The sequence below is a fragment of the Silurus meridionalis genome, chromosome 18 (genome assembly GCF_014805685.1).
Source record: "Silurus meridionalis isolate SWU-2019-XX chromosome 18, ASM1480568v1, whole genome shotgun sequence".
In the NCBI taxonomy this organism is placed as follows: Eukaryota; Metazoa; Chordata; class Actinopteri; order Siluriformes; family Siluridae; genus Silurus; species Silurus meridionalis.
Window position 1 is genome coordinate 21829420 of NC_060901.1, and position 25410 is coordinate 21854829.

A 25410-nucleotide genomic window follows, 5' to 3' on the forward strand; every position below is an offset into this window, starting at 1 on the left:
AAATGTGGTAGTCCCACCTTTACAAAGAAAAGAGGTCTAAAAACAAAACATTTGCAAAATCATGTCATGACTGGCAACAGTTAGGAAACACTTCAGTGGTTATGAATTGTGCTTCCTTGTACTGGGTACTTGTGCTGATTCTGGGAATCATGTCTTGATTTTTTATAAGGAAGATCATTAGCCTGGATATTTGAACTGTGGCATGACAGGTGTTACGAAATCAGGTCCAATAAGAAAGGAACTGAAAGGAAAAGGAAAGGAAAATTACCACATGCTGAACCGATGCTCTGGCTTTACTTAAATACCTGTTCTTTGTGTGTGTGTGTGTGTGTGTGTGTGTGTGTGTGTGTGTGTGTGTGTGTGTGTGTGTGTTTGCCCTAATTTATTGTCAATTAAGATATACTTACAAGCCAGGATACTTACAAGCCAATTCCAGGAGCACAGTCATGGTCAAACCTAAGTATGTATGTGAGTCAGTCAATTAGTCAGTAATTCAGTATGTTAGTCAGTCAGTAATTCAGTATGTTAGTCAGTTAGTAATTACACCAGTCAGTCAGTAATTCAGCATGTTAGTCAGTCAGTAATTCAGCATGTTAGCCAGTCAGTAATTCAGTATGCTAGTCAGTCAGTAATTCAGTATGCTAGTCAGTAATTAAGTATGTTATTTAGTTAGTAATTACATCAGTCAGTCAGTAATTCAGCATGTTAGTCAGTCAGTCATTTAGTATGCTAGTCAGTAATTACACCAGTCAGTCAGTAATTTAGTATGTTAGTTAGTTAGTTAGTAATTGCACCAGTCAGTCAATAATTCAGTATGTTAGTCAGTCAGTAGTTACACCAGTCAGTCAGTAATTCAGCATGTTAGTCAGTACGTAATTCAGTATGCTAGTCAGTCAGTAATTACATCAGTCAGTCAGTAATTCAACATGTTAGTCAGTCAGTAATTACATCAGTCAGTCAGTAATTCAGTATGTTAGTCAGTCAGTAGTTACATCAGTCAGTCAGTAATTCAGTATGTTAGTCAGTCAGTAGTTACACCAGTCAGTCAGTAATTCAGCATGTTAGTCAGTCAGTAATTACATCAGTCAGTCAGTAATTTAGCATGTTGGAGAAGCCGAAAGAAAGAAAGAAAATCAGTCAGTAATTCAGTATGTAAGTCAGTCACTAATTACATCAGTCAGTAAATAAGTAAATCAGTCGACCATCAGTCTGTAAGTAATTAAATAATTCAGTCAGTAACTAAGCCAGCAATTATTTCAGTATGTTAACCAGCCAATAAGTAATTTAGTCAGTAATTAAGCCAGACAGTCGTCAGTCTGCATGTCAGTCATTAAGTCAATCATTCTATAAATCATTTAATCAGTCAGTAACTAAGTAAGTCATTAAGTCCATCATTAAGTGCTTTTTTTGCAGTTATATAAAAAGAAATGATCTATAACAGCAGTATCAAGCTTTACCCAAATATGACTGGTTTGAGTCTGGTTCCTCTCTAGGTTTCTTCCTCATATTGTCTCAGAAAGTTCTTCCATAATACTGTTAACTTTGGCTTCCTCATTGGAGATACATTCATATATAAAGTCTCACTGTGACAAAAAAAATCATCACCAGGAACATCTCTCAACCAGGATGCATTCACTATGGACTCTTTCTTCTATCCGGGAAGCACTCGAGGGAACAGGAAACAGCTTCTTCCACGTCTGTCAAACACGTCACGCTGACACTTATCCACCTTTTCCTCGAAACGGCAATAATTCGACTACTCTGGTTCACTTTTAAAAGTTCAGACATCTTTCTCTTTTTGAATCTTTCACACTTCATACAGTTTGAGCATTCTTTTATTTGTATTCAGCATCAGGTCTTTGGATTCTGGAGCCGTATTTACTTTATTCAAAAAGCTTCAACTTCAGTTAAATTTCATTTCTAGAGCATTTTTAATCATTTTGATTATTACCCCTAATTAACAAACCAAAGGTGATGGTGTTGAAAAAACCTTGAAAGGAAACAGACTCCTCTAATAGGGCGTCTGGCGTCTGACTGTTCAATGATTGAGACTTCGGTGTAAAACCAACGTTAACAGCAAATTTGTGCCTAAGCCGTTATCTTAGAAGTGTTTGTGTCAATTTTAAGTATCTCAAACTGGAAAACATTTTATGACCCACCATTGATCAACAGGGTGCAGGCTCTTTGTTGGTACCTTGAATAGTGAAGACTACAGAAGGGGCTGGAACTTTCTCTTACAAAGACTTACAGTTATAGAACGGCTTTAAAATGATTGTTTGGGACTCAGACACAGTTTTAGTCACAGTCTCAATCCCACCCGGACTCTCAGGCATTTACATTCCATGATTTGGCTATTCTTGGAAATGAAAGTCGCCCAAAACAGGGTCCAGCATTCATTTTTTTATTTTTTTTTTTCAAATGAGAAGAGAAAACTGGAAGAGAAACAAAGAAGTGTCTGCATTTTATTCTCTTCAAATGTGTAGGACTGTTTCTTTTTTACAGAAGTGATACGCCATGAAGAGGGGCTCCTCCCAAACATACATTATAGCAAAAATGTCCAATGCTACATGTGTAACACGATACAATCGATGCATCAGACTCTTGTATTTGTTTAGCTTTTAATTTATTAAGTAGAAAATACAAACTTTTGTCGACTTATTGCTTTTTTTTGATGGTCGGTTCATCCATCGTATTAAAAAAAATACATTCGATACACACTACAAAACATCATCTACAAATACGTACACACAGGTACATAAACACAATCATACGTAACTGTAAAAAAAAGTAAAAAAATATATAAATACGCAAGATCGGGCTTCATAGTCATCACGGTCGACACGAAATCCTGAAACCATAAGCGGGTATTTTTGGTTTGGTGTAAAGCAGAAGTGTTCACTCCCATGGCACTCGTTCAAAAGGAGCTAAACAGCGGTGCACCAGATGGATAGTTGGTGGTTTAGTGGTCTAGATCGAGAAGGTAAAGTTTATTCGGCACGTCTATAAAAAGCACATAGCGATGACACAATTTGATGCGAGATGAAAGTATAACCCTTCAATATGATGTAAAAAAAATGTAATCAAAAATTTTTTTGTGGGAAAGTGGTATTTTTTATAAAAAAAAAATGGCAATGTCCACCAAGTCCACAGCTGTCTGATATGAGGAGATTAAAGTGAGGAGAACTCAAGGAGGAACTCCGTCTGCTGAGGATCTCGGAGCCGGGGTCGGGAGAACTTCGCTGTTGAGAACGGAACACAAAGGCTCATGCAACTTGAGAGCCTCAGCCAGGCATCTCTGTTCTTCGAGGAGAAGCTGAACCTCCTTCTTCAGCAAGCTGTTCTGCTGCTCCAAGCACTCGTAAGCCTGTTCGAAGGGGGGAGGGGGGGAATATGTTCACTTCATATCAATACGACGTGGAGAAAGACTTGAGATTTGAAGGATTGAGTGATTCATGCATATAAGAAACTATAAATGCACTGTATTACCAAATTTTCCCTTCATTTCAACTACAATCCCCATCTCCATGAAGATATGCTTCACACAGGTTGGAGTGGAAGATCTTGACTGTCCCTTTCAAGACCACCTTTGGGATGAACTGGAGCTCTCAATCCAGGTCTTCCTTACCTACCTGACTCTCCTAACGGCCATGTGGCTGAATGAAATCTCAGAAATCTCCACAGAACCTGCTGGAACATCTTCCCAGAAGTGTGGCGCTCCAAGAGCGAATGGAGACATGTTCAAAAAAGAAGCTCTTATGGCCAGATGTCCGCAAACAAACAAATCGCACGTGAACGCACCTCGTGCAGCTCGTCGGCTCTCTGCGTCTGGCGTTTTCGGCTCCTCTGTGCGGCCACACGGTTCTTCTCTCTTCTCTTCAGCCTTCTCTCATCGTCATCTCCACTCTGCATCATATCATACATTTACATACCCATAAATATTACATCATAGGCAAATCCCTACACGTGTGCACTGGGGGTTAAAGGTTTGAAAAGTAAATGGCAGAAGACCGTGTGCAATTCTTCTTCTCGTTATTTGTATTATTCGTATACGTCCTAAATTGTCTAGAAGCATCGATTCGCATTAATTATGTGTGTTATGACGTCAGAACATCCTTTTTTGCATCGCTCATATGCATATAACGGTGTGAAAATGAATATTTAAACATTGCATTACTACATTGAGGAGATACGGTGTGTGTAAGGTGTGTGTGAGGAGAAGAGACATGGAGGAAGATCATTACCTCACTTCTCCGGTCGAATTGCAGCAGCTCTGGAGCTATGTGGAGAGACATGCCAGATGAAATCACACGCGCGTGTGTGTTGGAGAGGGGGATTAGTCTCCACGCAGGACGAGTCGGAGAGGTGTGATGGGTGAAAGTGTGGTGTTCTTCATCACCGGATGATAGTAATGAGAAACGCTGGCCAAGCGTGCGCTTATTATTGTAAGCCCCATGGCGTTACTTTCTTAGAAGTCACGTGATGCACTGGAGTCGCTGTCAGAAAGCTCGAGCTTCTTCCGCCTGCCGCACTCTCGCTCGCACACACGCGCGCATGCGCGCCAGACACTTTGGGTCACACTTATCTGGCGTAATTGGACTTAAGGTACTTTCACGTCTAACCCACTCGCGCATACGCAGCAACCCCCCCCCAATAAACCCATTTTTTTTTTCATGCTCCGTCACACATATTTATATAATTTCTAATATATAACATAATATGCACGCACGTGGACGCTCCACAACACACACGCCCAACCGGACGCGCATGCGCAGCAAACCCCGAAGCCCATTATACACACATCATATTCATATATATAAATATAAATAAATAGGTAAATAAATAAATTACTATAAATAAATTAGTGAAGATTTGTGGTTTATTATCTGAACATCACTCCAATAGTAACTGTTGGATTATTCATATTATTTACACACACACACACACACACACACGCACACACACACACGTACGTATTGGGGGGCGCAAAAATAAACACAGACATTAAACGTCAAACATTTCCCATGAAATATGTTTTTTTCATATACACTTTTATTAAACACACTACAATGAGAGCATCATTATTTCAGTTCATCCAGATGTTGAGCGATCTGTGGAGGACTTCTCAAGGTCTTCTGGTCCATGTCTCCATCGAGCTCTCTTTATGCTCTTCAGTGGTGGGCTTCAAACTTTGTGGTACAGTCGGGTGGTGGGGGACCCACACACACTGCTATATGCACAGACGCTCATGCTCATGCTCTCTCGCTCTCTCTCTCTCTCTCTCTCTTGTACACACACTAACACACTCCACCTCTCAGTTATTGGTGTGTGTTGTGTGGAGAAACAGAAGCGTACTGCAGGCTGTACTCTCTCTCACTCGCAGCTCTTCTGATGCTGTGTCTCAGAGCAAACTCGCTGCTGCACTGGACCTCACAATGTTTCCCATCAGAGCCGCTGAAAACGTCTCTGTAGGCCTCCAGGGTCTCAGCTGAGGGTCGAGTGATCAGCACCTGGTGAAGACCTTCTGCCCTCTGCCTCACCTGCGACAGAGACTGGGAGAGGACAAACACAAAAAAAAAGTTTGTGGACACCTTTTTCAACATCTCATTCCACAGCAACAAGTGCTTGTCTTGTAAAGGTGCTACAGCACACCCTGCGGTCAGGACTGTGTAACTGCAGCTGGAATTAAATATTTCAACCAGTCATCTCTATGAAGATCTGCTTTCCATGGATTGGATGTGTATGGAAGATCTTGAGTGGCCTCCTATAGAGCTCAAACCCTTTTGAACGAATGATTCTGGTGGAACAAAATCTGGTGAAACATCTTCCTGGAAGAGTGGAGCTTATTATAAGTGCAAACGGAGACTAAATATGAAATGGGATGTTCAAAAAGAAGCACATAGCCATATTTTAATCGTGAGTAGTACAGGTATATTCAGGTGTGTATGTGCTGCTTACCTTCACGACTGTAGCCGCTTGTTTGAACATCCTCGGTGCCGTGGCAGAAACGTTGCTCATTATGGCGTCTACGAAAAGGAAATAAATTCGGTGTCGAAACTCATCATTCTCAATCAATCGAAAGTGAACACTTACCCTGAACGGGATCTCGCTTCACTTCCTGGGGCTTCACCGTGCTTTCGAACAAACCCTACAGCAAGCATGAACAACAAGAAAGCAGCAGGGAACGATTGTGTATTATTCCAGATTTGACATATTTATATAAAAAAAAGAATAAAGGGTTTCTCCCAAACCATGAGTTTGCGCTCGGCTTTCAGGGACCGGACGAAGTACGGCAGAATTTTCTTCGGGTAGACGCTGCGTTTCCAGCTGGTCTGGACGATCTTGTCATCCAGCAGGTCGTCCACGGTGCTGCACTCGAATTCTGTAGGAGCATCGGAGCCCAAAACACGATACACAAGCTCAGGCACATTTCATATTAACGGGTTGGGATTAGAGTTGCAAAAGGGGCAGAAATTTTCCAGTAAAAAATGACAAATTACCAGGAATTTATGGGAATTAATATATAAACTGTATCATTCCGCAAATTTTGAAAAGAATTCCCATTAATTCCTGGTAAGTTTCCAACTTGAAATATTTCCCAAAAAAGTTGTCTCCTATAACCAGAGCTAAATTTATAGTGTTGATTATGTTTGTACTTATAAGAGTCACCAACATCTGGAATCAAATTCCTTGTGTGTGTCAACACATCTGGGCCAATAAACCTGATTCTGAGATTCTTCACCACTTCACACACTCCTACTGACTTTGCTCCACCTCCCCAGGTTTCCCACTGTCCCCAAATATAACGATATGCACCGGTGTAACAACAAATGGATAAAATAAATAAATAAACAAATCGAGCAGCTGGTTTATTTAAAAGCACTTCACTGTCAGTGACGTCTTTATTATTCCCAAGACAGTTAATCAATCAATTAATTATCAATTAATCAATCAGACCTTCACTGTTCTCCTCTGCTGCTTCCTCCCTGGATAAACCTCCAACACTGATGTTCTCCTGTACTGCAATCTCGAAATTCTGGAAAGACAATACAGAAATGGTGATATATTTAATAATATAAATACAAAGCATGACACACAGACACACAGACAAACACAGACACACAGACAAACACAAACAGACACAGACACAGACACAGACACACACACACACACACACACACACACACACACACACACACACACACACACACACGTTTATATGTGTATGAAAGATCTCGTGCCCACCAGCATCATTTCCTCCACCATCTTCTGCACGTCGCTTTGGTTCAGTTCCGGTTGCCGCTCCAGCAATTTTCCAAACAAACTTTTATACTTTGCGAGTTGATCAGTAACTATTCTTTTGGATTTGACGTTCACTCGAACATCATGGTGTCTCTCCGCTTCTGCTGCTGCTGCTGCTGCTTCTGCTGCTGCTGCTGCTGCTGCTTCTTCTCCTCCTCCTCCTCCTCCTGGTGCTGCTGCCATGTCCGCCATGTTCAGCGCCAAATTTTCAAAACAACGCATGTACCGGAAGCGGAAATGCTTTAAAACCCGAACCCGGAAGCGGAATTCTTCTTTCAAACTTTTGTTTTTTTTGCTCGATTTTCTTTAATACAGATTATTTTTTAAATTATTGTTTGATTACTAAAAAAATGATAAAAAATGTTACACCAAAAATATCTTTTTTTTAGGTGTGTTATTTTTCTCTCAATTTATTATGGGGGAAAAAAACCCAACACACAACAATCAGCAGAATTATGTAATATAAAATACAGAAATAAATATAAACAGATCAAATCAAATGAAATCAAATAAAGGATGGAAGGAAGGAATGATGAATGGGCACATACAGAGATAAATATATACATACGTATACAATAAAACTATAGGAAGATGAAAGGAAAGAAGAATTGAAGGATTAAAGGGTGTATATAAATGAAAGAATAAGAATGAATAAAGGAAATAGACAAATGAAAAGATCAGGCAGGAAAGAAGGAAGGAAGGAAGGAAGACAGGAAGGAAGGAAGGACAGAGATGGGTACATTTAAAGAAGAGGAAAAAGAAAGGAAGAAAAGACAGACAGATGAGAAAAAACAGGAGCGAATAAAAAAAAGGATGGAAGGAACAGGAAAGAGGAAAACAGAAAGATGGAGAAGGTAGTATAGGGAAAAAGGAATAAGGGAGGAGGATGTTAATGGTTGTGGTGAGAGATGGATGGTTTGAAAGAGTCAGATGTAGAGGACAGAGTAATATGGAGACGGATCATCCACTGTGGAGACCCACAACGTGTGCAACCTGACAGAAGTTCTTGCTTGTGGCATGTTTAAAATGCAAACACAATCAATACAATCACTCCTGGAGCTAAAAGTGTTTCTGTAACATCACCGCTCATAATAACCTGGTGGTGTTAATGGACCCAAAGCAAATATATGTTTCATATGTATTTACTATAAACACTGTCCCACACTTCTGGTGATTTTCAATCTGTTTTTTGTGTCAAGGCAAAACAATTTATTATTGTCAAGTCAAGTGTATGCGTCTAGAACACAAAGCAGTGCACCAATGGAAGTCTAAGGATACCAATTAACCTATAGATATCTGGTAGAAAAAAGGATACGAGACATCTCAAACACGTCATTCTGGAAAGACTTGCATATCAGAACTTTTAACTTCTACTTCTTAATGGTACATTTTATTGATTAAGTACTGGGACACCTGACTTTTCCAGCCATATGTGGAACATCTTGATCCCAGAAGATGTAAAGGTTAAAAGTAAAAACTTGTGCAGGAATGTCCTTAATAATGTAAAGGTAAAGGTAGAAGAAATATACATCATTATATTCCAACACTATCGGAGACTCCTTTTGTTGAAGGAATAGATATTAAAGTTAAATAAACATTCTTTATTTCTTTTCCCGAAAGTTCAACCCAAATGTATCTCCCAGTTCTCCACAAAAACTCTCATCCGCTTGTTTATTCTCATTGGATTTTTTATGATAATAAAGTTCACACCCTTCTAAAACATTTGAAATCTTTGTTTTTGCTGTTCTTTCCTCTTGACCTTTTGTGGAGTTTTTTTTAATCAGAATCAACAGTACTGTTTACACTGAGGGTGATGTGAGAAGACAAATCCCCCTAGAGAAAATGCTAAGATTGCTCTCTCAGGCTCCCTTGCTGTGAAGTTTTCCCTCAAAAAATACTTTCGCCTCCAGAATAAATTATCGAGACCTTACAGAGACGACATAGCTTTGTGCTAAGCCAAGGCAACTACAAGGGATTTTCTCGGAACGCATTTTATGGCGCCCATCCACCAAATTTCGGGGCAGATTGCACTGTACTGTGATGTAAAGGTCTTTAGAGACGAGGCTTGGTCAGATTTAACTCTCAACAACATCCCCAATGCTAAAATACATGATATTCCTACTATACAGGACCTCCTCGAAGAAATCGAGCATCTAAGGACTGAAAATGGAACCCGCATATGTGCTTGTTCACCAAATTATAGACTCCACTCCTCTCTTCTAAAAAGGCTCATCTAGATTTTGATTAGTGTTTAGTCATCGTCTAGTAAACTCAAGTACTGATGATGGAGGAGGTGAGGACGCTCCAGTTCCAGTTCATTTTAATGGTGTTATATCGATGTAGGATGTTTTGGATTGACCACAGAGCATAATCGAAATTAGACCTTCATCCTTCACAGATCTTGTCAGCCACTAGTAGGCCTGTTATCCTTGTGAAATTTCTTCAAGGTCTTATTCATGAATCCAAGCCAATGGATGGCCTCTTTTCAAGAGATCTCCTCAATAAAACATTTCTTCCAATAAACAAGGAATTCCTGCTACGCTGTCCAGGACAACGCTTCCAGCCTAGACACCATGGCATCTTCGTTAGGACAAAAAAAAAGGTAAATCAGAGGTTTAGTCTGGTCTTTAATGTAGGAAACATGTAGGACCGTTGAGGATGTGGTAAGATTCCGCATTGAGGAATCAGATGAGGATCTGAGTATATACTTACTATATTCTGAGTATATACTAAGTATTTATTGAGAATATTTTGAGTATATACTTGCAGTCTACGTACTGTAAGGTAAAGTTTCTCCTTGTATATCTTCATATTCCATATTATATGTTATATATATATTATATATACATACATACACTTTCTACACACACTCGTACATAATTATAACTTTCTTATGCCTCGTTATTACTATTTCTTCTCTTTCAATGGTTTCATGTTGAATTTTTCGCTGGAGTTTGCCAGTAGCTTCATCGTACAAACTCTTAGTCATCGGTACATATGACAGATAAACCTGAAAAGGGAAAATTCTGCATTATTGGTCAGTGTGAAGGACTGCACAGAGGTACACAGCTTTAGAATGGAAGACTTTATTGACGTGTGAGCTGACGTGTTTTTGCAGGCGCTCAGACCAAATGAGCTTCATCTGTAAAAAAAACAAATATATACATATATATTATTAGGGGAAAAAAACAATTAAATTCCAATTCATCCCAAAGTTGTTTAATAGGGTTGGAGCTCTAAAGCAGGCCACTCAAGATCTTCCACACACATCCAACCCATTGAAAGTGTAGCTGCATGGAGCTGGCTTTGCCCACAGGAGCATAAAAAGGTTTGTCTCTCCTAGTTTAAATGAAGGAGAAATTTCTATCTAATTAAAATACAATTGTGTGACTCCAGCTTTTTGGTAAAAATATGAGGAAGAACCTCACATGGGTGGAAAAGTCGGGAATACTTTTGACTGTATAGTGCAAACCTATTTTCTTTTACATAAAAGTATATCGAGAAGTCTGTATTACTGAATCAACAAGTCAAAAATCACGAGTTTCAGCTTACAGCTCTGGTCAAAGTGTCTTTTCTCATGGTAACTCATTTGTTTTGTCATCCAGGAGGTTCTCTCCTTAGGTTTGGCTTTCAACATGGCGCTGAAGTCGTAGCTGTTTCGGAGATGGCGAGCAAAATGTCTCATTTCAGGACGAGTCCAGATCCGGCTGTCTGCTTCCACACAACACCATGTCTCCCTGCACGTGTTCAGCTCGTGCATCTGCTTCTGCTTCAACTCCGCCATTTCAGAGTCCAATGCAAAGCCAGTAAAGTGACAGGGAGTGCGTAGAGGAGTGACACCGACACCGGTAACCTGACGCTTGTCGTCTCTTGGCGACGGTCAAACACAAATAAGGGGGAATTTGCATTGCATTTGCATTGCAAAAAAAAAAGGACAAAAAGAAATCCCACAAGGCTTAGATATGAAAGACTACTAGTGTGTACTTCTGCTTTAATCAAATATACATATATATATATATATATATATATATATATATATATATATATATATATAATAAAAAATCTAAATTAAAAACTCAGTCAATGTAATGGAGCTTATTAATATATATATATATATATATATATATATATATATATATATATATATATATATATATATATATATATATATATATAAATAAATGATAAAATATGATTATAATTCCTATAGGGCGCAAATTTCCCGCTCATAATGGGATCCCCAAACAAAACTGCAGGCAAACAAGTGCATACAAAATACAATGCACAAAACCAGCTTGATGAAGATCTGCTTTCCATGAGTTAAATGTGTGTGGAAGATCTTGAGTAGCCTGCAATAAAGCTTAAACCCTATTGCTCACCTTTAGGACGAATTGAAACGCCATACCCCAGCCCTCCTCGCTTACATCTGTACCTGACTTTCTTAACGGAATTGTATCTGAATGGAATCTCAAATCTCCACAAAATCTAGAGAAACATCTTCTCAGCAGAGTGGAGCTTTTTATAAGAGTAAATAGGGACTCTATGTGGAATGGGATGTTCCAAAAAAAGAAATCCATCCATCCATCCATCCAGCCATCACACCTTAATACATCTTAATTAGATTCAATATATATTCTTCTGTCATGTACAGTATAAAACATGTTTTTGAAGAGTATTTAATTCACATAAGTGAAATTTAATGGATTTGGACCAGGGAAATTTCAAGCATGAAAGCTTCACCAAGTTGGAAAAAAGTGAATAAACAAATAAAGTCCCAATGAATCCAAATTAAAGGCAGGACACTGTGTCGTTCTTATCAGAAATCCCAAAGCACTACGATGAGAAACAACAATAATCTACTCCAATACATGACCTCATATGGATCGCAATGTGTCCAATGGTGGCAATGGTGACGTGTCCAGGTGATCCAGGTGCGGCATCGAGGTGGAGATAAGAGCACATTTGGATTTGTATATTAGATTTTACATTCCAGCTGAATTCTTATGACTAAATATGAATATGTAAAAGCACAAGCTGAAAAAAGGTGATACTTATAAAAAAAATATAGCACATTGAGACACACAGAAGTATTGAAACGTCCGTTTAATTTTGCTTGTGACTGCATGACTGGTTTTATTGTGTGCTTAATGTCAGGTTAAATAGTCTTGTCAGCATTTATTGGTTATTAGGTTCACCTCCGTACATCACTTTGATGATCCGTTAATGTTTTTCTCTTTCAGTGTACCAAAAAATAAATGTCATATATAGCCATCATTTTAAAGGAATATACATATATGGGACATAAATTAGGGATTTACTCTTAATGTTAGCAAAGTAAAGTAATTACACAAAGTGTATCCCTCTAAAGTGTTTCCTCAGATAAGATTTCCAGGATCAAGGTGTCTGCTGTTAGTGTGTTTTGCTAATAATGTTCATAAAATGCATTTTTTTGTCCTAGTTTGGATATTTCCCCTCTATTCAAGACGTTTGTACCCTCATACAGAGGTGAGACCAGATCATCGTTTTGTAACTCGCAAGCAAGGTTCAAGTCCAAAGTCAAAACTGATAAGTCCAAGTCCAAGTTATTAAGTTACGGACAATTTACGAGTCCTCAGCTTTTTCATTTCGACTCATAAACCGGTCATAATGTGCTTTTTAACCATAAATGTGAGGTTTGTATACTGGGAACGCAAAAAAATTAAAAACTTTTCCAAATCTTGTAGCCCCTTGAAAATTGTCTAGCGCACATTTATTATCATATAAAGTATATATTAACAAATTTGAAATTTGGAATATAAAAAAATTTAATACCAAAATTGTTTTGTGTCCGAAAGAATAAGTGTTAAAAGAGTGAAAAAAGTGTTTTTTTAATGTATAAACATTTTTAAATTTACTGTTGCTTAAACCAATCAGATTTCCATTCGGATACACCGAGGCCACTTAGCAGGCGTCCAGTAACCTCTGTATTTTCACGGCCTGTAATTGGATGTTCAAAGAGCGTGCTAGTCTGAGCTCGCAAACTGCTTCTGTAGCAAACTGGACAAGATTTAAAGCTAATTTAATCTGAATATTTCTTTGAATTCTGTTGTCAAGTAAAAGAAACCATTTTGCTTTTTTTTCCATTGTATTTACTCAATATTATTTTGGAAAGGTATTAAAATTATATATTAATAGAAAAATTATACAGACCAAAAGTTTGGACACACCTTCTCATTCAAAGAGTTTTCTTTATTTTCATGACTATGAAAATTGTAGATTCACACTGAAGGCATCAAAACTATGAATTAACACATGTGGAATTATATATGGAATTATATACATAACAAAAAAGTGTGAAACAACTGAAAAATGTCATATTGTAGGTTCTTCAAAGTAGCCACCTTTTGCTTTGATTACTGCTTTGCACACTCTTGGCATTCTCTTGATGAGCTTCAAGAGGTAGTCACCTGAAATGGTCTTCCAACAGTCTTGAAGGAGTTCCCTGAGAGATGCTTGGCACTTGTTGGCCCTTTTGCCTTCACTCTGCGGTCCAGCTCACCCCTAAACCATCTGGATTGGGTTCAGGTCCGGTGACTGTGGAGGCCAGGTCATCTGGCGCAGCACCCCATCACTCTCCTTCTTGGTCAAATAGCCCTTGATGCCTTCAGTGTGACTCTACAATTTTCATAGTCATGAAAATAAAGAAAACTCTTTGAATGAGAAGGTGTGTCCAAACTTTTGGTCTGTACTGTATGTGGGACAGAAATGTGTATATTTGATGTGCTGTTTAATACAGAATATGACCATTTGAATTGTGAACTACAATATATTATACATTTGTTTAATTTATTAGGAAAATTTCCATATTCATAAGAAAAAGTGGGACCAAACATTTTATTATTATTATTATTATTATTATTATTATTATTATTATTATTATTATTATTATTATTATTATTAATGACTTCAAATTGTATGGAAATTTCTTGAAAGAAACAAAGAAAGCACTGAAAGCATTGAAATGTTTTTTTTTTCCCTCTGGAAGTAAGTGTAAATTTGACATGAGTATAAAAAAAATACAAAATTGGAATATAAAAAAATTGGAAAGAAAAAGGTAAAGACGAAGAAGAAAAGGTATGATATATAATATTAGAATGAATAAAGTTATGAAAAATGAATGGTCATGGGTCCACATTTTTTCTCGGATGATGCAACACAATTAGACCGCCACTTTTGGAGGTCTCACTTTGCCCCTGACGTCATCACGGCGCGACCAATACGATTTCCGACGTCCAGCCTTTATGGGCGTGTACGCTAGATAGGATGACGGTGGAACGTACCACGCCATCGCCGGCATCACATGCTCCAGCTCCGCGCTCAGGCTTTGAAAGCTAACCGGCATCCGAGGCAGGAACGATGTGGTGAGCTCGGTGGAAGAAAGAAAGAGAGAGAAAGAAAGAAAGAGAGAGAGAGAGAAAACGCGGGTGTTAGAGAAGAGGAACAAGGAAGAGCATCATCATCATGGTGGCGGGTGAGATGATCCAAGAACCAGTGAGGCATGGAGACACACCTGCTCAGTATGACAGCGTTGCGGACGGCGATGTAAAATTGAGCATAAGCGAAGCCCCGGAACACGAGACGGAACCTTCATCCTCTCCTCCGAACGAGAAAGAGGCCATGCTTCCCGGGGAGAACCAGCCTCCCCATCCTTCTCCAGCTCTCCAGATTCGCTTGTCCCGCAGGCGCTTCGTGGTGCTCCTCATCTTTAGCTTATACTCGCTGGTCAACGCGTTCCAGTGGATCCAGTATAGCATCATCACCAACGTGTTCACGCACTTTTACGGCGTCTCCAATCCCATGATCGACTGGCTCTCGATCGTCTACATGGCGGCGTACATCCCGCTCATCTTCCCCGCCACCTGGCTGCTGGACCGCCGCGGGTTGCGCGTCACCGCGCTCATCGGCGCCGGCCTCAACTGCGCGGGCGCGTGGGCGAAGTGCGCGAGCGCCGCGCCCGGCCTGTTCTGGGTCACCTTCGCCGCGCAGGTCGTGTGCTCCGTGGCACAGGTGTTCATCCTCGGCCTGCCCTCACGCATCGCCTCGGTGTGGTTCGGCCCAAAAGAGGTGTCCACTGCCTGTGCCGCAGCCGTGCTGGGAAACCAGGTAGTGTGACGTCAGAATGGCTTTAAAAAAAAAAAAAAAAAAAAAAAAAAACTAGTCACGTGATTTTCATTCATTAAGTTTTGTATAATATATAAAATCAGTTTGATTTCATACAGATTGCCAGAGTGCAATATGATAGACCTGGAAACCCTTTCACCACTGATCGAGGTTCTCCTCAAGATCTTTTGGACTATTCAAATCTCTATTCAAATGAGAACAACACATTTTGATTTGTAGATCACTTTTGACGAGATCTCCTCTGGTTGGAGACGAGATCTCCTCTGGGTGGAGACGAGATCTCCTCGAGGTGGAGACGAGATCTCCTCGGGATGGAGACACTGGGCGGAGACGAGATCTCTTCTCAGGGCGGAGACGAGATCTCTTCTCAGGGCGGAGACGAGATCTCTTCTCAGGCGGAGACGAGATCTCTTCTCAGGGCGGAGACGAGATCTCTTCTCAGGGCGGAGACGAGATCTCTTCTCAGGGCGGAGACGAGATCTCTTCTCAGGGCGGAGACGAGATCTCTTCTCAGGGCAGAGACACGGGTGGAGACGAGATCTCCTCAGGGTGACAGCGAACGTTCCGAACATTCGTTCTAGCAGGACGAATATTCTGAATTGTAGTTTTTTTTTTTTTTTATATCTCCTGAACCCATTAAGTTGAAGTAAATCAGCAGTAGTCGTGTATGAATTAATATCGAGGTCCTGTGTTGGGTTCTGATGCGAGTTACGAATCCAATTTTCTTACTATAGAGTCTGTGAAAAGTTTGGAAACACCTGGTGTTTCATGGATTGTGAAAGACACATGCATGTTTCTTTTGTTTTCTATGCAACCAACTGTGTCTCTTGTAAAAACCTGCCAAAAGTGTTGGAAATCCGATTCATCCTGCGCTGAAAAGCATCTCGGTACACATTAAACTGCTGATAGGACACACCAGATTCCACAACCGGACAGATTTTGAGCAAGAAAATTGTATAGCAACCTGTTGCTAACCAACAACTATTCAGTTTCTGTGGTGTTGAGAACATATCATCACAATACAAGAACCTGAAAACAAACGTATAAGAGAAGTGAACAAAACTCACTTCCTGTCAGAAGTTGGTGTCGAATTCATTATTCGTTTTGTACTTGAATATTAGCATTTTTACCAGCATCAGGCTGGGAACTGTTTTGTTTTTGTCTGAGAAATGTGCTAAATTGGTGTGTTTTGGTCCATGTTTTGGCAATTAAGTAACGTCTACGGAGATCAGCTCGGTTTGTTGTTTGAACGTCGCCTTGCTTTGAAAAATCCTGAGGTAAATCTTGCACTCTTGATTGTCACGCTAATCAATAAACCACTTGATTCTCTCTTTCCATTACTCAGCTGGGTGTAGCCATTGGGTTTCTGCTCCCACCTGTCTTGGTCCCCAACACACCTGAAGATAAAGACCTGATGGGCCACAATATAAGTATAATGTTCTATGGGACGGCGGCCATCTCGACCCTACTCTTCATTTTAACGGTCATCTGTAAGTTTTCCACATTGTTCGCTTTTGATACTGAAATAGCTTCGTTTAGAAAAGTGAGGACCACCAAGTTGCTATGACCTCTTAGTGAAGCCCTCAATAGCTCTGTTATGTCAATGACATAATTGTAAATGGTTTCCAGGATAAGGACATCTGCCAAATGCCATAAATTTGAACGAAGAGCAAAGTAACACTAAAGAATTATAAACCCATTCAAGGGTCAGCCTGAATACTGGATTGTGATTGGCTGGAAGTTCAGGCGTGGGCGTTTTTCAGAGCATTGAACCCCATTGGCTGTCAGTTGCAGTATAAATAATGCAAATATGCTGCTTATAAATACCTGGAACCATAATAACATCCAGTTCCATCCAGAGTCAGCTATTGTAGACATTTTCATTGACTTTACTGAACTTCTGTGGAGGGTTTATGCATGTGGTGGAGACGAACCAGAGAAGAAAATGAGCAATATAATGAGAAAAGGAACCTCTTACTCTCAGTAATTGATTACTAGTTTTTCATGAATGAATAAACAGATGAAGTGTTTTATGACTTATTTGATGAATTTTTTTTTTTTCTCTTCCAGTCATTCAGGACAGACCCCCTTTACCGCCAAGTCAAGCTCAGGCGGTGTTGCCCACAGGCCTCGCGGAAGATTATTCCTATAAGCGATCCATCGTCAATCTATTCAAGAGCAAGCCCTTCCTCCTGCTCCTGCTGAGTTACGGTGAGACTCCTGCGTTTGGTTCGGTTCGGTATCGGAATAAACCCGGTTTCAAATCACTAATTGGTTTTCGGAACGATGTTTCATATTTCAGGAATCATGACGGGATCGTTTTATTCGGTGTCCACTCTCCTTAACCAGATGATCATCACTTACTATGAGGTGAGGTCTTTTTATTCTTCTTTTCTTTTCTTTTCTTTTCTTTTCTTTTCTATCGTTGTTCATTCTTCCCTTCTGTATTTTTTCCCCCTTTCCTCCTTTTGCAATTTTCTTCTTTTTCCTATTCTTTCCATTGTTTTTTCTTTCTTCTCCTTTTCCCTCCCTTTTCTTTTCTTCCTTTTTCCATTTTCTCTTTTTTCCTTTTCTTTTACATATTCCTCTTCATTTTACATATACATTTTTCTCCTTTTTTCTCCTTCCCTTCTGTTACTTTTTTCCTTTTCCATGTCCCTTTTTCTTTTCTTTTCCTTTCTCTGCTTCCTTCTGTTCCTTTTTCTTTTCCTTTTCTCCTTTTCCATGCTCTCCTTTCTCCTATTCTTCCTATTCGTCCCCCTTCTCTTCTTCCTTTTTCATTTCCTTTCCTTTCTCTGCTTCCCTTCTGTTGCTTTTTCTTTTCCTTTTCTTTTCCATTCTCTCCTTTTTCCTTATTTTTCTACCCCTTCTCCTCTTCCTTTTTCTTTTCTTTTCCTTACCTTTCCATTTTTTCCTGTCCCATTCTCTGCTTCCCTTCTGTGAATTTTTTCCTTTTCTCCTTTTTCCTATTCTTTCTACTGTTTTTTCTTCTCCCCCTCCCCCTTTCTTTTCTTCCCTTTGCCATGTCCTCTTTTTTCCTTTCCTTTCATGTTTCCTTGTTCTTTTCTCTTTTTCTGTTCTTTTTCCTTTCCCATTCCTTTCTTTTTCTTTGCCTTGCCTTCTTTTTCCATCTTTTTTTGTTTTTAATTGCTTGCTTATCTCTCAGGCTTCCTTTTAATAAAAAACACAGGGAAAATCCATACGTACGTGTAGAATTTGACATCGGCTGCTCTGTTGCAGGGAGAGGAGTTAAACGCGGGCAGGATCGGCCTCACCCTGGTTGTAGCCGGAATGGTCGGCTCCATCCTGTGCGGTCTGTGGCTGGATTATACCAAAACCTACAAGTACGTGGGTGACGCATGAGCAGATTTCTTACAGGTTCAGGAAAAAAACGATTCTTTTGATTTTGAAGGAGGTTCAGAGGTTACTTCCTGGTTTTCTTACTCAATAAGTTTAACTAGCATTCTAGATAATACACACACACACTCTCGGAGTTTGTCAATGTGCCCAAATTACATCATCTTGACCTTTAAATCGTTTGCTGATTATGAAGCTATCAACATGATTAGATGATTCGTGAAGAATGTTTGTTCACTAGATCGTGTTCGTTTATCCGGTTGAACCACACACTCGCCGACACGAGGTAGTGTTTGTTTGAACAGACTGTCAGCTGATCTACACTGTAAACCAAAAGATTGTGGACACCCGACCATACGAATGCTATGTGCTTTCAACCTCCCATTCCGCATTTAGTCTCCATTTGCCCTTATAATAAGCTTCACTTTCGCCAGGAAGATGTTCCACTAGATTTTGTGGACATTTGAGATCTCATTCAGCCACAAGAGTTTTTAGTAAAGTCAGGTCCTCATGTAGGTGAGGAAGCAAGGATACCTAGGTTGCTTTCCGATTCATCCCCATGGTGTCTAATAGGGTTTGAGCTCTGGAGCAGGCCACTCTAGATCTTCCACACACATCCAACCCATGGAAAGCATATCTTCATGAAGCTGGATTTGTGCACTTTGTGCTGGTTTGGGCCTTGTAGTTGAAGCAAAGAGAAAATTTCATGCTACAGCATCCAAAGGCTTGCGATATAATTGAAACAACAAGTGGGAAGTGGAGCTCAGTGGGCAAGGTCCTGGGTTACTGATCAGAAGGTCAGGGGTTCAAGCCCTCTGATTACAGCTTTCTAACATCTCTGGGAAATGCTCATAAAGAATTTCACTGTACTGAAATGTAGAGGTTGAATGATCTGTCGGTTTTGCTAATCAATCTGCACAGATTGCCAGATTACAGTTGATTCCTGGATATGCGGATAGTTTTTCCGGGTAGCGCTATACAGTACGAGAGCGGCCTCTAGCGGTGAATCACTGACACCACGTGCTGTCTTTTTGTTTCAGCTCAAATGCATGTCTTTTTATTTTCGGTAATATTTATTAATGTAATGAATATATTCATATTTATTTCTTCAAGCACATTTCCATCATTCAGTACAGATTTTTTTTGTAATAATTATTATTATTTTTTTTTATATCCAGAATCCATTTTAAAAACGGTTTAATCGGTTAATAAAAGAAATAAAAAAATAATGATTTTTTTCTCTCCGCTCACACAGGATGACCACACTGATTGTGTACATCCTGTCCTTTATCGGCATGCTGGTCTTCACCTTCACGCTGAACCTGGGCCATCTGCTAATCATCTTCTTTACTGGAGGAGCCCTGGGGTACGTCTGGATAACATTTATTTCCGTGAGACAGTGCGTCTGTGATGCTACTCTACTAGAAGGATAAAAGAAAAAAAGAAGGATAAAACATAGAAAGAGGGACAAAAATGAAAAGAGGACAGAAGGATGAAAGAATGAAAGTAGTACAGAAAGATGAAAGAGAAAGAAAGACGAATGTAAGAGAAAAAAGGACAGCATGATGAAAGAAAGGAAGAAAGGCAGGAAGGATAAACCATAGAAAGAGGGACAAAAATAAAATAAAAGAGGACAGAAGGATGAAAGAATGAAAGGAGTACAGAAAGATGAAAGAGAATGAAAGACGAATGTAAGAGAAAAAAGGACAGCAGGATGAAAGAAAGAAGGAAAGAAAGAAAGAAAGAAAAGGGAAAGGAAAGAGGGATGGGAAAGAAAAAATAAAAAGGATGATTCTGGGATACTACAGATGTTTGGTGTCTGTGAGGTCATGTGTTGAGTCTATTATTTAAATAAAATTATTTTTACCCAACGCTGTTTGTTTGTAGGTTTTTTATGACCGGATATCTTCCCATCGGGTTCGAATTCGCTGTGGAAATCACCTACCCAGAGTCTGAAGGCACTTCCTCAGGTCTTCTGAACGCGTTTGCGCAGGTAAAACTATCTCAAACTCACGCACAAGAGCCACATGTGCATGAGCGATGATCACAAGTGTAGCTCATGAATTAACCTGTGTGTGTGTGTGTGTGTGTGTGTGTTTTTCATCTTTTATCGAATGCAGTTGTTTGGAATCATTTTCACGTTGATTCAAGGGAAACTCACCACCGATTACAACCCGTTGATCGGAAACATCTTCCTGTGTGCATGGATCTTCGTCGGGATCATTTTAACAGGTTTCTCATTTATTATTATTAATTATTATTCATCAATTATTTATATATATATGAAAATCCACAGCGACACGATTTTACTACAAGCCTCGTCACGCTTCGAGTCCTGCTGCTCCGAATCACACCCGGAGATAAAATAGTGCCGTCAGTTTACACTTATTTCCAGGAGAAAGTGTGCCTGTGCTGCGTTTCTCATTTTTGTCTCCACATTTATCGTGCGCCATTTATCAAAATCTCCGTAGAAAAGAGAAGGAGAGAGAAAAAAGAGAGAAAAAAGGGACTGCAGGATGAAAGAAGGGACAGCAGGATGAAAGGAAGGGGGAGAGATAGAGCGAAAGAGAGAGAGAGAAAGAAAGAAAGAAAAAAAGAAAGAAAGAAGCGACAGCAGGATGAAAGAAGGGACAGCAGGATGAAAGGAAAGGGGTAGAGAAAGAAAAGAAAGAAGGGACAGAAGGATGAAAGGTAGGAAGAAAGAAAAAAAAGGACAGTAGGATGAAAGGAAGGATGAAAGGAATGGATTTTGATAGGAAGGAAGGATAAAAGGACAGCAGGGTGAAGGGAAGAAATGGAAGGAAGAAAAAGTGCAGCAGAAGGAAGGAAGGTAGGATGAAAGGACTGGAGGGTGAGAGAAAGAAAGAAAGCAGGACCAAATGATGAAAGTAAGAAAAAAGGACAGAAAAAAGAAATAACAAAGGACAAAAGGGTGAAAGAAAGAAAGCTATATACTTGTCACATATACTTTTTACCACACAGTGAAATTCTTTCTTGGGGTCAGAGCGCCGGGTCAGAGCACGGGGTCAGCCATGATCCAGTGCCCTTGGAGGACAGGGTGTTAAGGGCCTTGCTCAGGGGCCTAAAGAGTGGCAACTTGGCCAAACTGGGGCTTGAATCCCAGACTGAGTTACAAAATGTCTCTCTGACTCTGGATGGAACTGGAACTGGATGTTATTATGGTTCCAGGTGTTTATAAGCAGCACATTCATTTAAATTCAACTGCCTGCAAACTACCTCTGAGAAACACCCACCTGAACTTCCAGCCAATCAGAATCCAGCATTCAGACTGACTCTGGTAGAAGGAGGAAATTCTGCTGTGTGTTAAACTTTTAAAACATTTTTGTTTTCAGCGTTGATCAAATCGGAGCTGAAGAGGCACAATGTCAACATGGGCACCAGCAAATGCCAGGCGGTACGTTCATGTCTTCTCTTTATCTTTTCTTTCGCACAGACGAGTTCTCAGCTTTTTATTCTCTCTCTCTCTCTCTCTCTCTCTCTCTCTCTCTCAGCTTCAGAGAAGGATGGAAGGACAGAAGTATAAAAGAAAGTAGGACAGAAAGATGAAAAAGAAAGGACAAAGAAGAAAGAAAGAAAAAGAGAAAGAAAGATGAAAAAGAAAAGTACAGAACTATGAAAAGTAGGACAGAAGGGTGAAAAAAATTAAAAGAATGACCTAATAATAATAATAATAATTTAACCTTTATTCGTCCCACAGTGGGGAAATTTCTAGTTTTTTCGCATATCCCAACTCATCTGGAAGCTGGGGTCAGAGCGCAGGGTCAGCCATGGTACGGCGCCCCTGGAGCTGATAGGGTTAAGTGCCTTGCTCAAGGGCTCAACAGTGGTAGCTTGGCTGTGCTGGGGTTCGAACCGCTGACCTTGTGATCAGTAACCCAGAGCCTTAACCACTGGACTACCACTGCCCCAGTGATGAAATGATGATGAAAGGAACAAAGAAAGAAAGATGAAAACAAGATAGGACAGAAAAATGAAAAAGTAGGACAGAAGGGTAAAAAAAGTGTAAATTATGAAAAAGAAAGAAGGACAGAATGATGAAAGGAACAAAAAAAAGATGTAAAAAGAAAGGCAAAAGGATGAAAGAAAAGAAGGGCAGAAGGATGAAAGAAGGAAAAGACGGACAAAATGACAATAATGAAAGGAACAAACAAAGAATGAAAGATATAAAGAAAGAAGGACAGAAGGATAAAAGAAAAAAAAGAAAGATGTTATTATGGTTCCAGGTGTTTATATTCGTTTAGATTCAACTGACTGCAAACTACCTGTAAAAAAACACCCACCTGAACTTCCAGCCAATCAGAATCCAGTATTCAGACTGACCTTTAATTGAGCAGTTGGGGTTTTTAGTGGAGACCAAATTAAATAGTTTCTCAGGTACCCACAACTTGATCATGTTTTTTGTTCCTTAACTCTTTTTTTTTTTTTTTCATTTTTTCTTCTCTCAGGTTCCTACAGAATGTCCGTCGGAGAAGGAGGCGTCCAACGGCGTAAAGCTGGACCTCTCACGTGAGACCACGCTGTAAAGACCACCCAAGACCTGAGACTGTGCTGCAATATTCCACCTCTAAAAACAATCAACATCTTCACCACCTCCATCATCGTCAACTTCGATGTGGTCTCGATCCACGCTGAGCTTACGTGATCTCGCCGTACTGTTGTTGAAGCGTCTTATAAAGCGTCATAAGACGTGACGATAGTTAATTAACTGTATAATGTCTGTTTCAGTGTTTATACTGGGTTTTAATCCAGAACTGGGCGTGGCTAATTCCAGAAAAAATATTTAATTTATTTATGTATATATTTTCTATTTTTTGGACCAGTCAAAAAAAAAAAAAAGCATGAACAGCCATTTTTTTTTATTCATAAATTATAATTTTTCTTTTTTTTTTTTCTTTTTTTTTTTTTTATATAATTTTTATTTATTTATTTATTTAAAGGATTTTTTTTTTCCAGGGATAAAAATCTAATTGTGAATTTAGTTCTGTGGAAATTTCTGGAGATTTCTTTTGAAGCCGTTCTTTTGAAGTTTTCTTTGATGCCACATTCTGAGATGATGTTCCACTAGATTTTGTGAAGATTTCTGAGCTTTCATTCAGCCTTTGTATTAAATATGGAATCACATTTGAAAAAGAAATGATGGACATTTATTTTTCAAGTGTGATTCCATATTTAATACAAATCAAGTTAATGAAAAGGGAAAAAAAAGAATGGCAAGTTAATATTTTAATGCACAAGTTCTGCACCTTTAATCAGGTATTTTAGTGTGTCTGATTGGGTAATTGACCAGTTGGTTCGTTAGTTGATTGGTTGATCGGTTAGTTGTAGTTAATTGCACTTGCTAATTCCGTGTTATCGCACTTCACCAACACTTTATAATGTTTACTTCTCTTTTCTCTGTCCTGATGCGTTCTCTCTCTTCTTTTTTATGATGTCTTTAGTTAATTTTTCCTTCTTTGTTCTGTATTAATCTCCATGCATCTGTAGGCTAAACTCGCACCATTAAGCACAAATTAAGCTCCACCCACAACGTTGCACAAAACATCAGCACCTTTGTGTTCACGACGAGCACACGAGCGCACTGAGGAATGAAAAAATCATTTTGCACAAAATTTTAAAAAAGCCCTCAATTTCTTTTATTTATTTTTATTTATATATATATATATATATATATATATATATATATATATATATATATATATATATATAAAATTGGGCACAAGCCCTTATTCAAACCCAAAAGAGGTTCTGGGATTCAAAATCCAACGTTTTATCCATCGAGCTGCCACTTCAAAACCCTTGGGCGAAATTTCATATTTGAATCATTTCCGGAACGTTTTTCACGAAGATGGAAAACAACGTCGGCTTTGGGCTAATTTTCTAGATATATTTCCTGAAAAATCTGTGTTAAAAAAAAGAAATGTGTCAGGGTTTTTTTTTTTTTTTATATATATATATTTATATTTTTGGAGATTCTTTTACCTCAGAAGTGTTTACCATTTTAAAAAAAAAAGGACTTTCTCCTGTTTCCTGTGAGCTCTACGGTCAGGATCGTCAGAACGTCTTATCGCTTGTTGTTCAATAGATTTCCTTCGTTAATGGAGCTGTTTGGACCGAAAGCCTTCTGCACACGAAATCTGTCGGAAGCAGTAACGAGGACTCGAACTATCCGACCTCTGAGAGGTTTTTCTATCATCGATGTTTACTTTTGCTCGTAGTGACTGGAATGTGCTTTAAAAAGGGATTTGAGGGGGCATTTGAGGGTGTTTGTGTGGGTTGGGGGTCGTCATAAATAAATGTTCTAACTGCTTTTCTTTTCACTGTAGTTTCATTCTGTATTCTTTTATAATTAAAGAAAAGGATCATATTACCCTTTGGCTCTGTGATCATACCTACACATCACACACTATGGACAAAAGTTCTGCTTTTTTTAAACATCTCATTCCACATTTAGTTTCTATTTCCTCCTACAAGAACCTCCACTCTTCTAGGAAGATGTTCCACTAGTTTTTGTTAAGATTTGGTAGGTGAGGAGGCCTGGGGAGATGTTCCAATTCATCCCAAAAGTGTTCAGTA

The 25410-nt window shown here is 39.3% G+C and overlaps 4 protein-coding genes and 1 long non-coding RNA gene across 6 annotated transcripts; 1 reads left to right on the plus strand and 4 right to left on the minus strand.

Moving 5' to 3' along the window:
• Positions 1–2387: 2387 nt before the first annotated feature.
• On the minus strand, positions 2388–4561 carry batf3 (basic leucine zipper transcription factor, ATF-like 3). Its single transcript, XM_046873509.1, has 3 exons — positions 4242–4561; positions 3799–3903; positions 2388–3364 (listed from the first exon to the last, which is right to left on the minus strand). The coding sequence occupies exons 1-3, from the start codon at positions 4290–4292 to the stop codon at positions 3185–3187; spliced, it is 336 nt and encodes a 111-aa protein (XP_046729465.1). The 5' UTR covers positions 4293–4561; the 3' UTR covers positions 2388–3184.
• Positions 4562–4858: 297 nt separating this feature from the next.
• nsl1 (NSL1 component of MIS12 kinetochore complex) lies at positions 4859–7515 on the minus strand. Its single transcript, XM_046873499.1, has 6 exons — positions 7243–7515; positions 6955–7033; positions 6249–6379; positions 6091–6145; positions 5956–6023; positions 4859–5549 (listed from the first exon to the last, which is right to left on the minus strand). Exons 1-6 carry the CDS (start codon positions 7489–7491, stop codon positions 5316–5318), a joined length of 816 nt encoding a protein of 271 aa, XP_046729455.1. The 5' UTR covers positions 7492–7515; the 3' UTR covers positions 4859–5315.
• Positions 7516–10369: 2854 nt separating this feature from the next.
• Positions 10370–11142, minus strand: LOC124401314 (spermatogenesis-associated protein 45-like). The gene is made up of 2 exons (XM_046873511.1): positions 10852–11142; positions 10370–10441 (listed from the first exon to the last, which is right to left on the minus strand). The coding sequence occupies exons 1-2, from the start codon at positions 11081–11083 to the stop codon at positions 10422–10424; spliced, it is 252 nt and encodes an 83-aa protein (XP_046729467.1). The 5' UTR covers positions 11084–11142; the 3' UTR covers positions 10370–10421.
• Positions 11143–14291: 3149 nt separating this feature from the next.
• Positions 14292–14977, minus strand: LOC124401315. Its single transcript, XR_006928552.1, has 2 exons — positions 14849–14977; positions 14292–14704 (listed from the first exon to the last, which is right to left on the minus strand). It is a non-coding gene; the product is annotated as an uncharacterized LOC124401315 (long non-coding RNA).
• flvcr1 (FLVCR heme transporter 1) lies at positions 14702–25204 on the plus strand. 2 transcript variants are annotated; one of them, XM_046873484.1, is made up of 10 exons: positions 14702–15441; positions 16805–16949; positions 17530–17670; positions 17762–17829; positions 18700–18803; positions 20072–20182; positions 20704–20809; positions 20937–21048; positions 22170–22231; positions 23283–25204. In XM_046873484.1, exons 1-10 carry the CDS (start codon positions 14800–14802, stop codon positions 23358–23360), a joined length of 1569 nt encoding a protein of 522 aa, XP_046729440.1. In that variant the 5' UTR covers positions 14702–14799; the 3' UTR covers positions 23361–25204. The 2 variants fall into 2 exon arrangements, with proteins under 2 accessions (XP_046729440.1, XP_046729441.1); XM_046873485.1 differs by lacking the exon at positions 23283–25204 and adding an exon at positions 22329–22392.
• The last annotated feature ends 206 nt before the right edge of the window (positions 25205–25410 follow it).

Bases quoted from the DNA above. Each gene is read 5' to 3' on its own strand.
- batf3 (XM_046873509.1), bottom strand. From the start codon at position 4,292: ATGTCTCTCCACATAGCTCCAGAGCTGCTGCAATTCGACCGGAGAAGT. The intron at 3,904-4,241 runs GTAATGATCTTC...GATATGATGCAG, and splicing joins AATTCGACCGGAGAAGTGAG to AGTGGAGATGACGATGAGAG. The intron at 3,365-3,798 runs GTGCGTTCACGT...CCCTTCGAACAG, and splicing joins GAGCCGACGAGCTGCACGAG to GCTTACGAGTGCTTGGAGCA.
- nsl1 (XM_046873499.1), bottom strand. From the start codon at position 7,491: ATGGCGGACATGGCAGCAGCACCAGGAGGAGGAGGAGGAGGAGAAGAA. The intron at 6,380-6,954 runs GTCTGATTGATT...ATGCTCCTACAG, and splicing joins AGCAGAGGAGAACAGTGAAG to AATTCGAGTGCAGCACCGTG. The intron at 5,550-5,955 runs GTAAGCAGCACA...GTCCTCTCCCAG, and splicing joins AAGCGGCTACAGTCGTGAAG to TCTCTGTCGCAGGTGAGGCA.
- LOC124401314 (XM_046873511.1), bottom strand. From the start codon at position 11,083: ATGGCGGAGTTGAAGCAGAAGCAGATGCACGAGCTGAACACGTGCAGG. The intron at 10,442-10,851 runs GTAAGCTGAAAC...TTTTTTTTACAG, and splicing joins AAGACACTTTGACCAGAGCT to ATGAAGCTCATTTGGTCTGA.
- flvcr1 (XM_046873484.1), top strand. From the start codon at position 14,800: ATGGTGGCGGGTGAGATGATCCAAGAACCAGTGAGGCATGGAGACACA. The intron at 17,830-18,699 runs GTGAGGTCTTTT...GCTCTGTTGCAG, and splicing joins TGATCATCACTTACTATGAG to GGAGAGGAGTTAAACGCGGG. The intron at 22,232-23,282 runs GTACGTTCATGT...TTCTTCTCTCAG, and splicing joins GCACCAGCAAATGCCAGGCG to GTTCCTACAGAATGTCCGTC.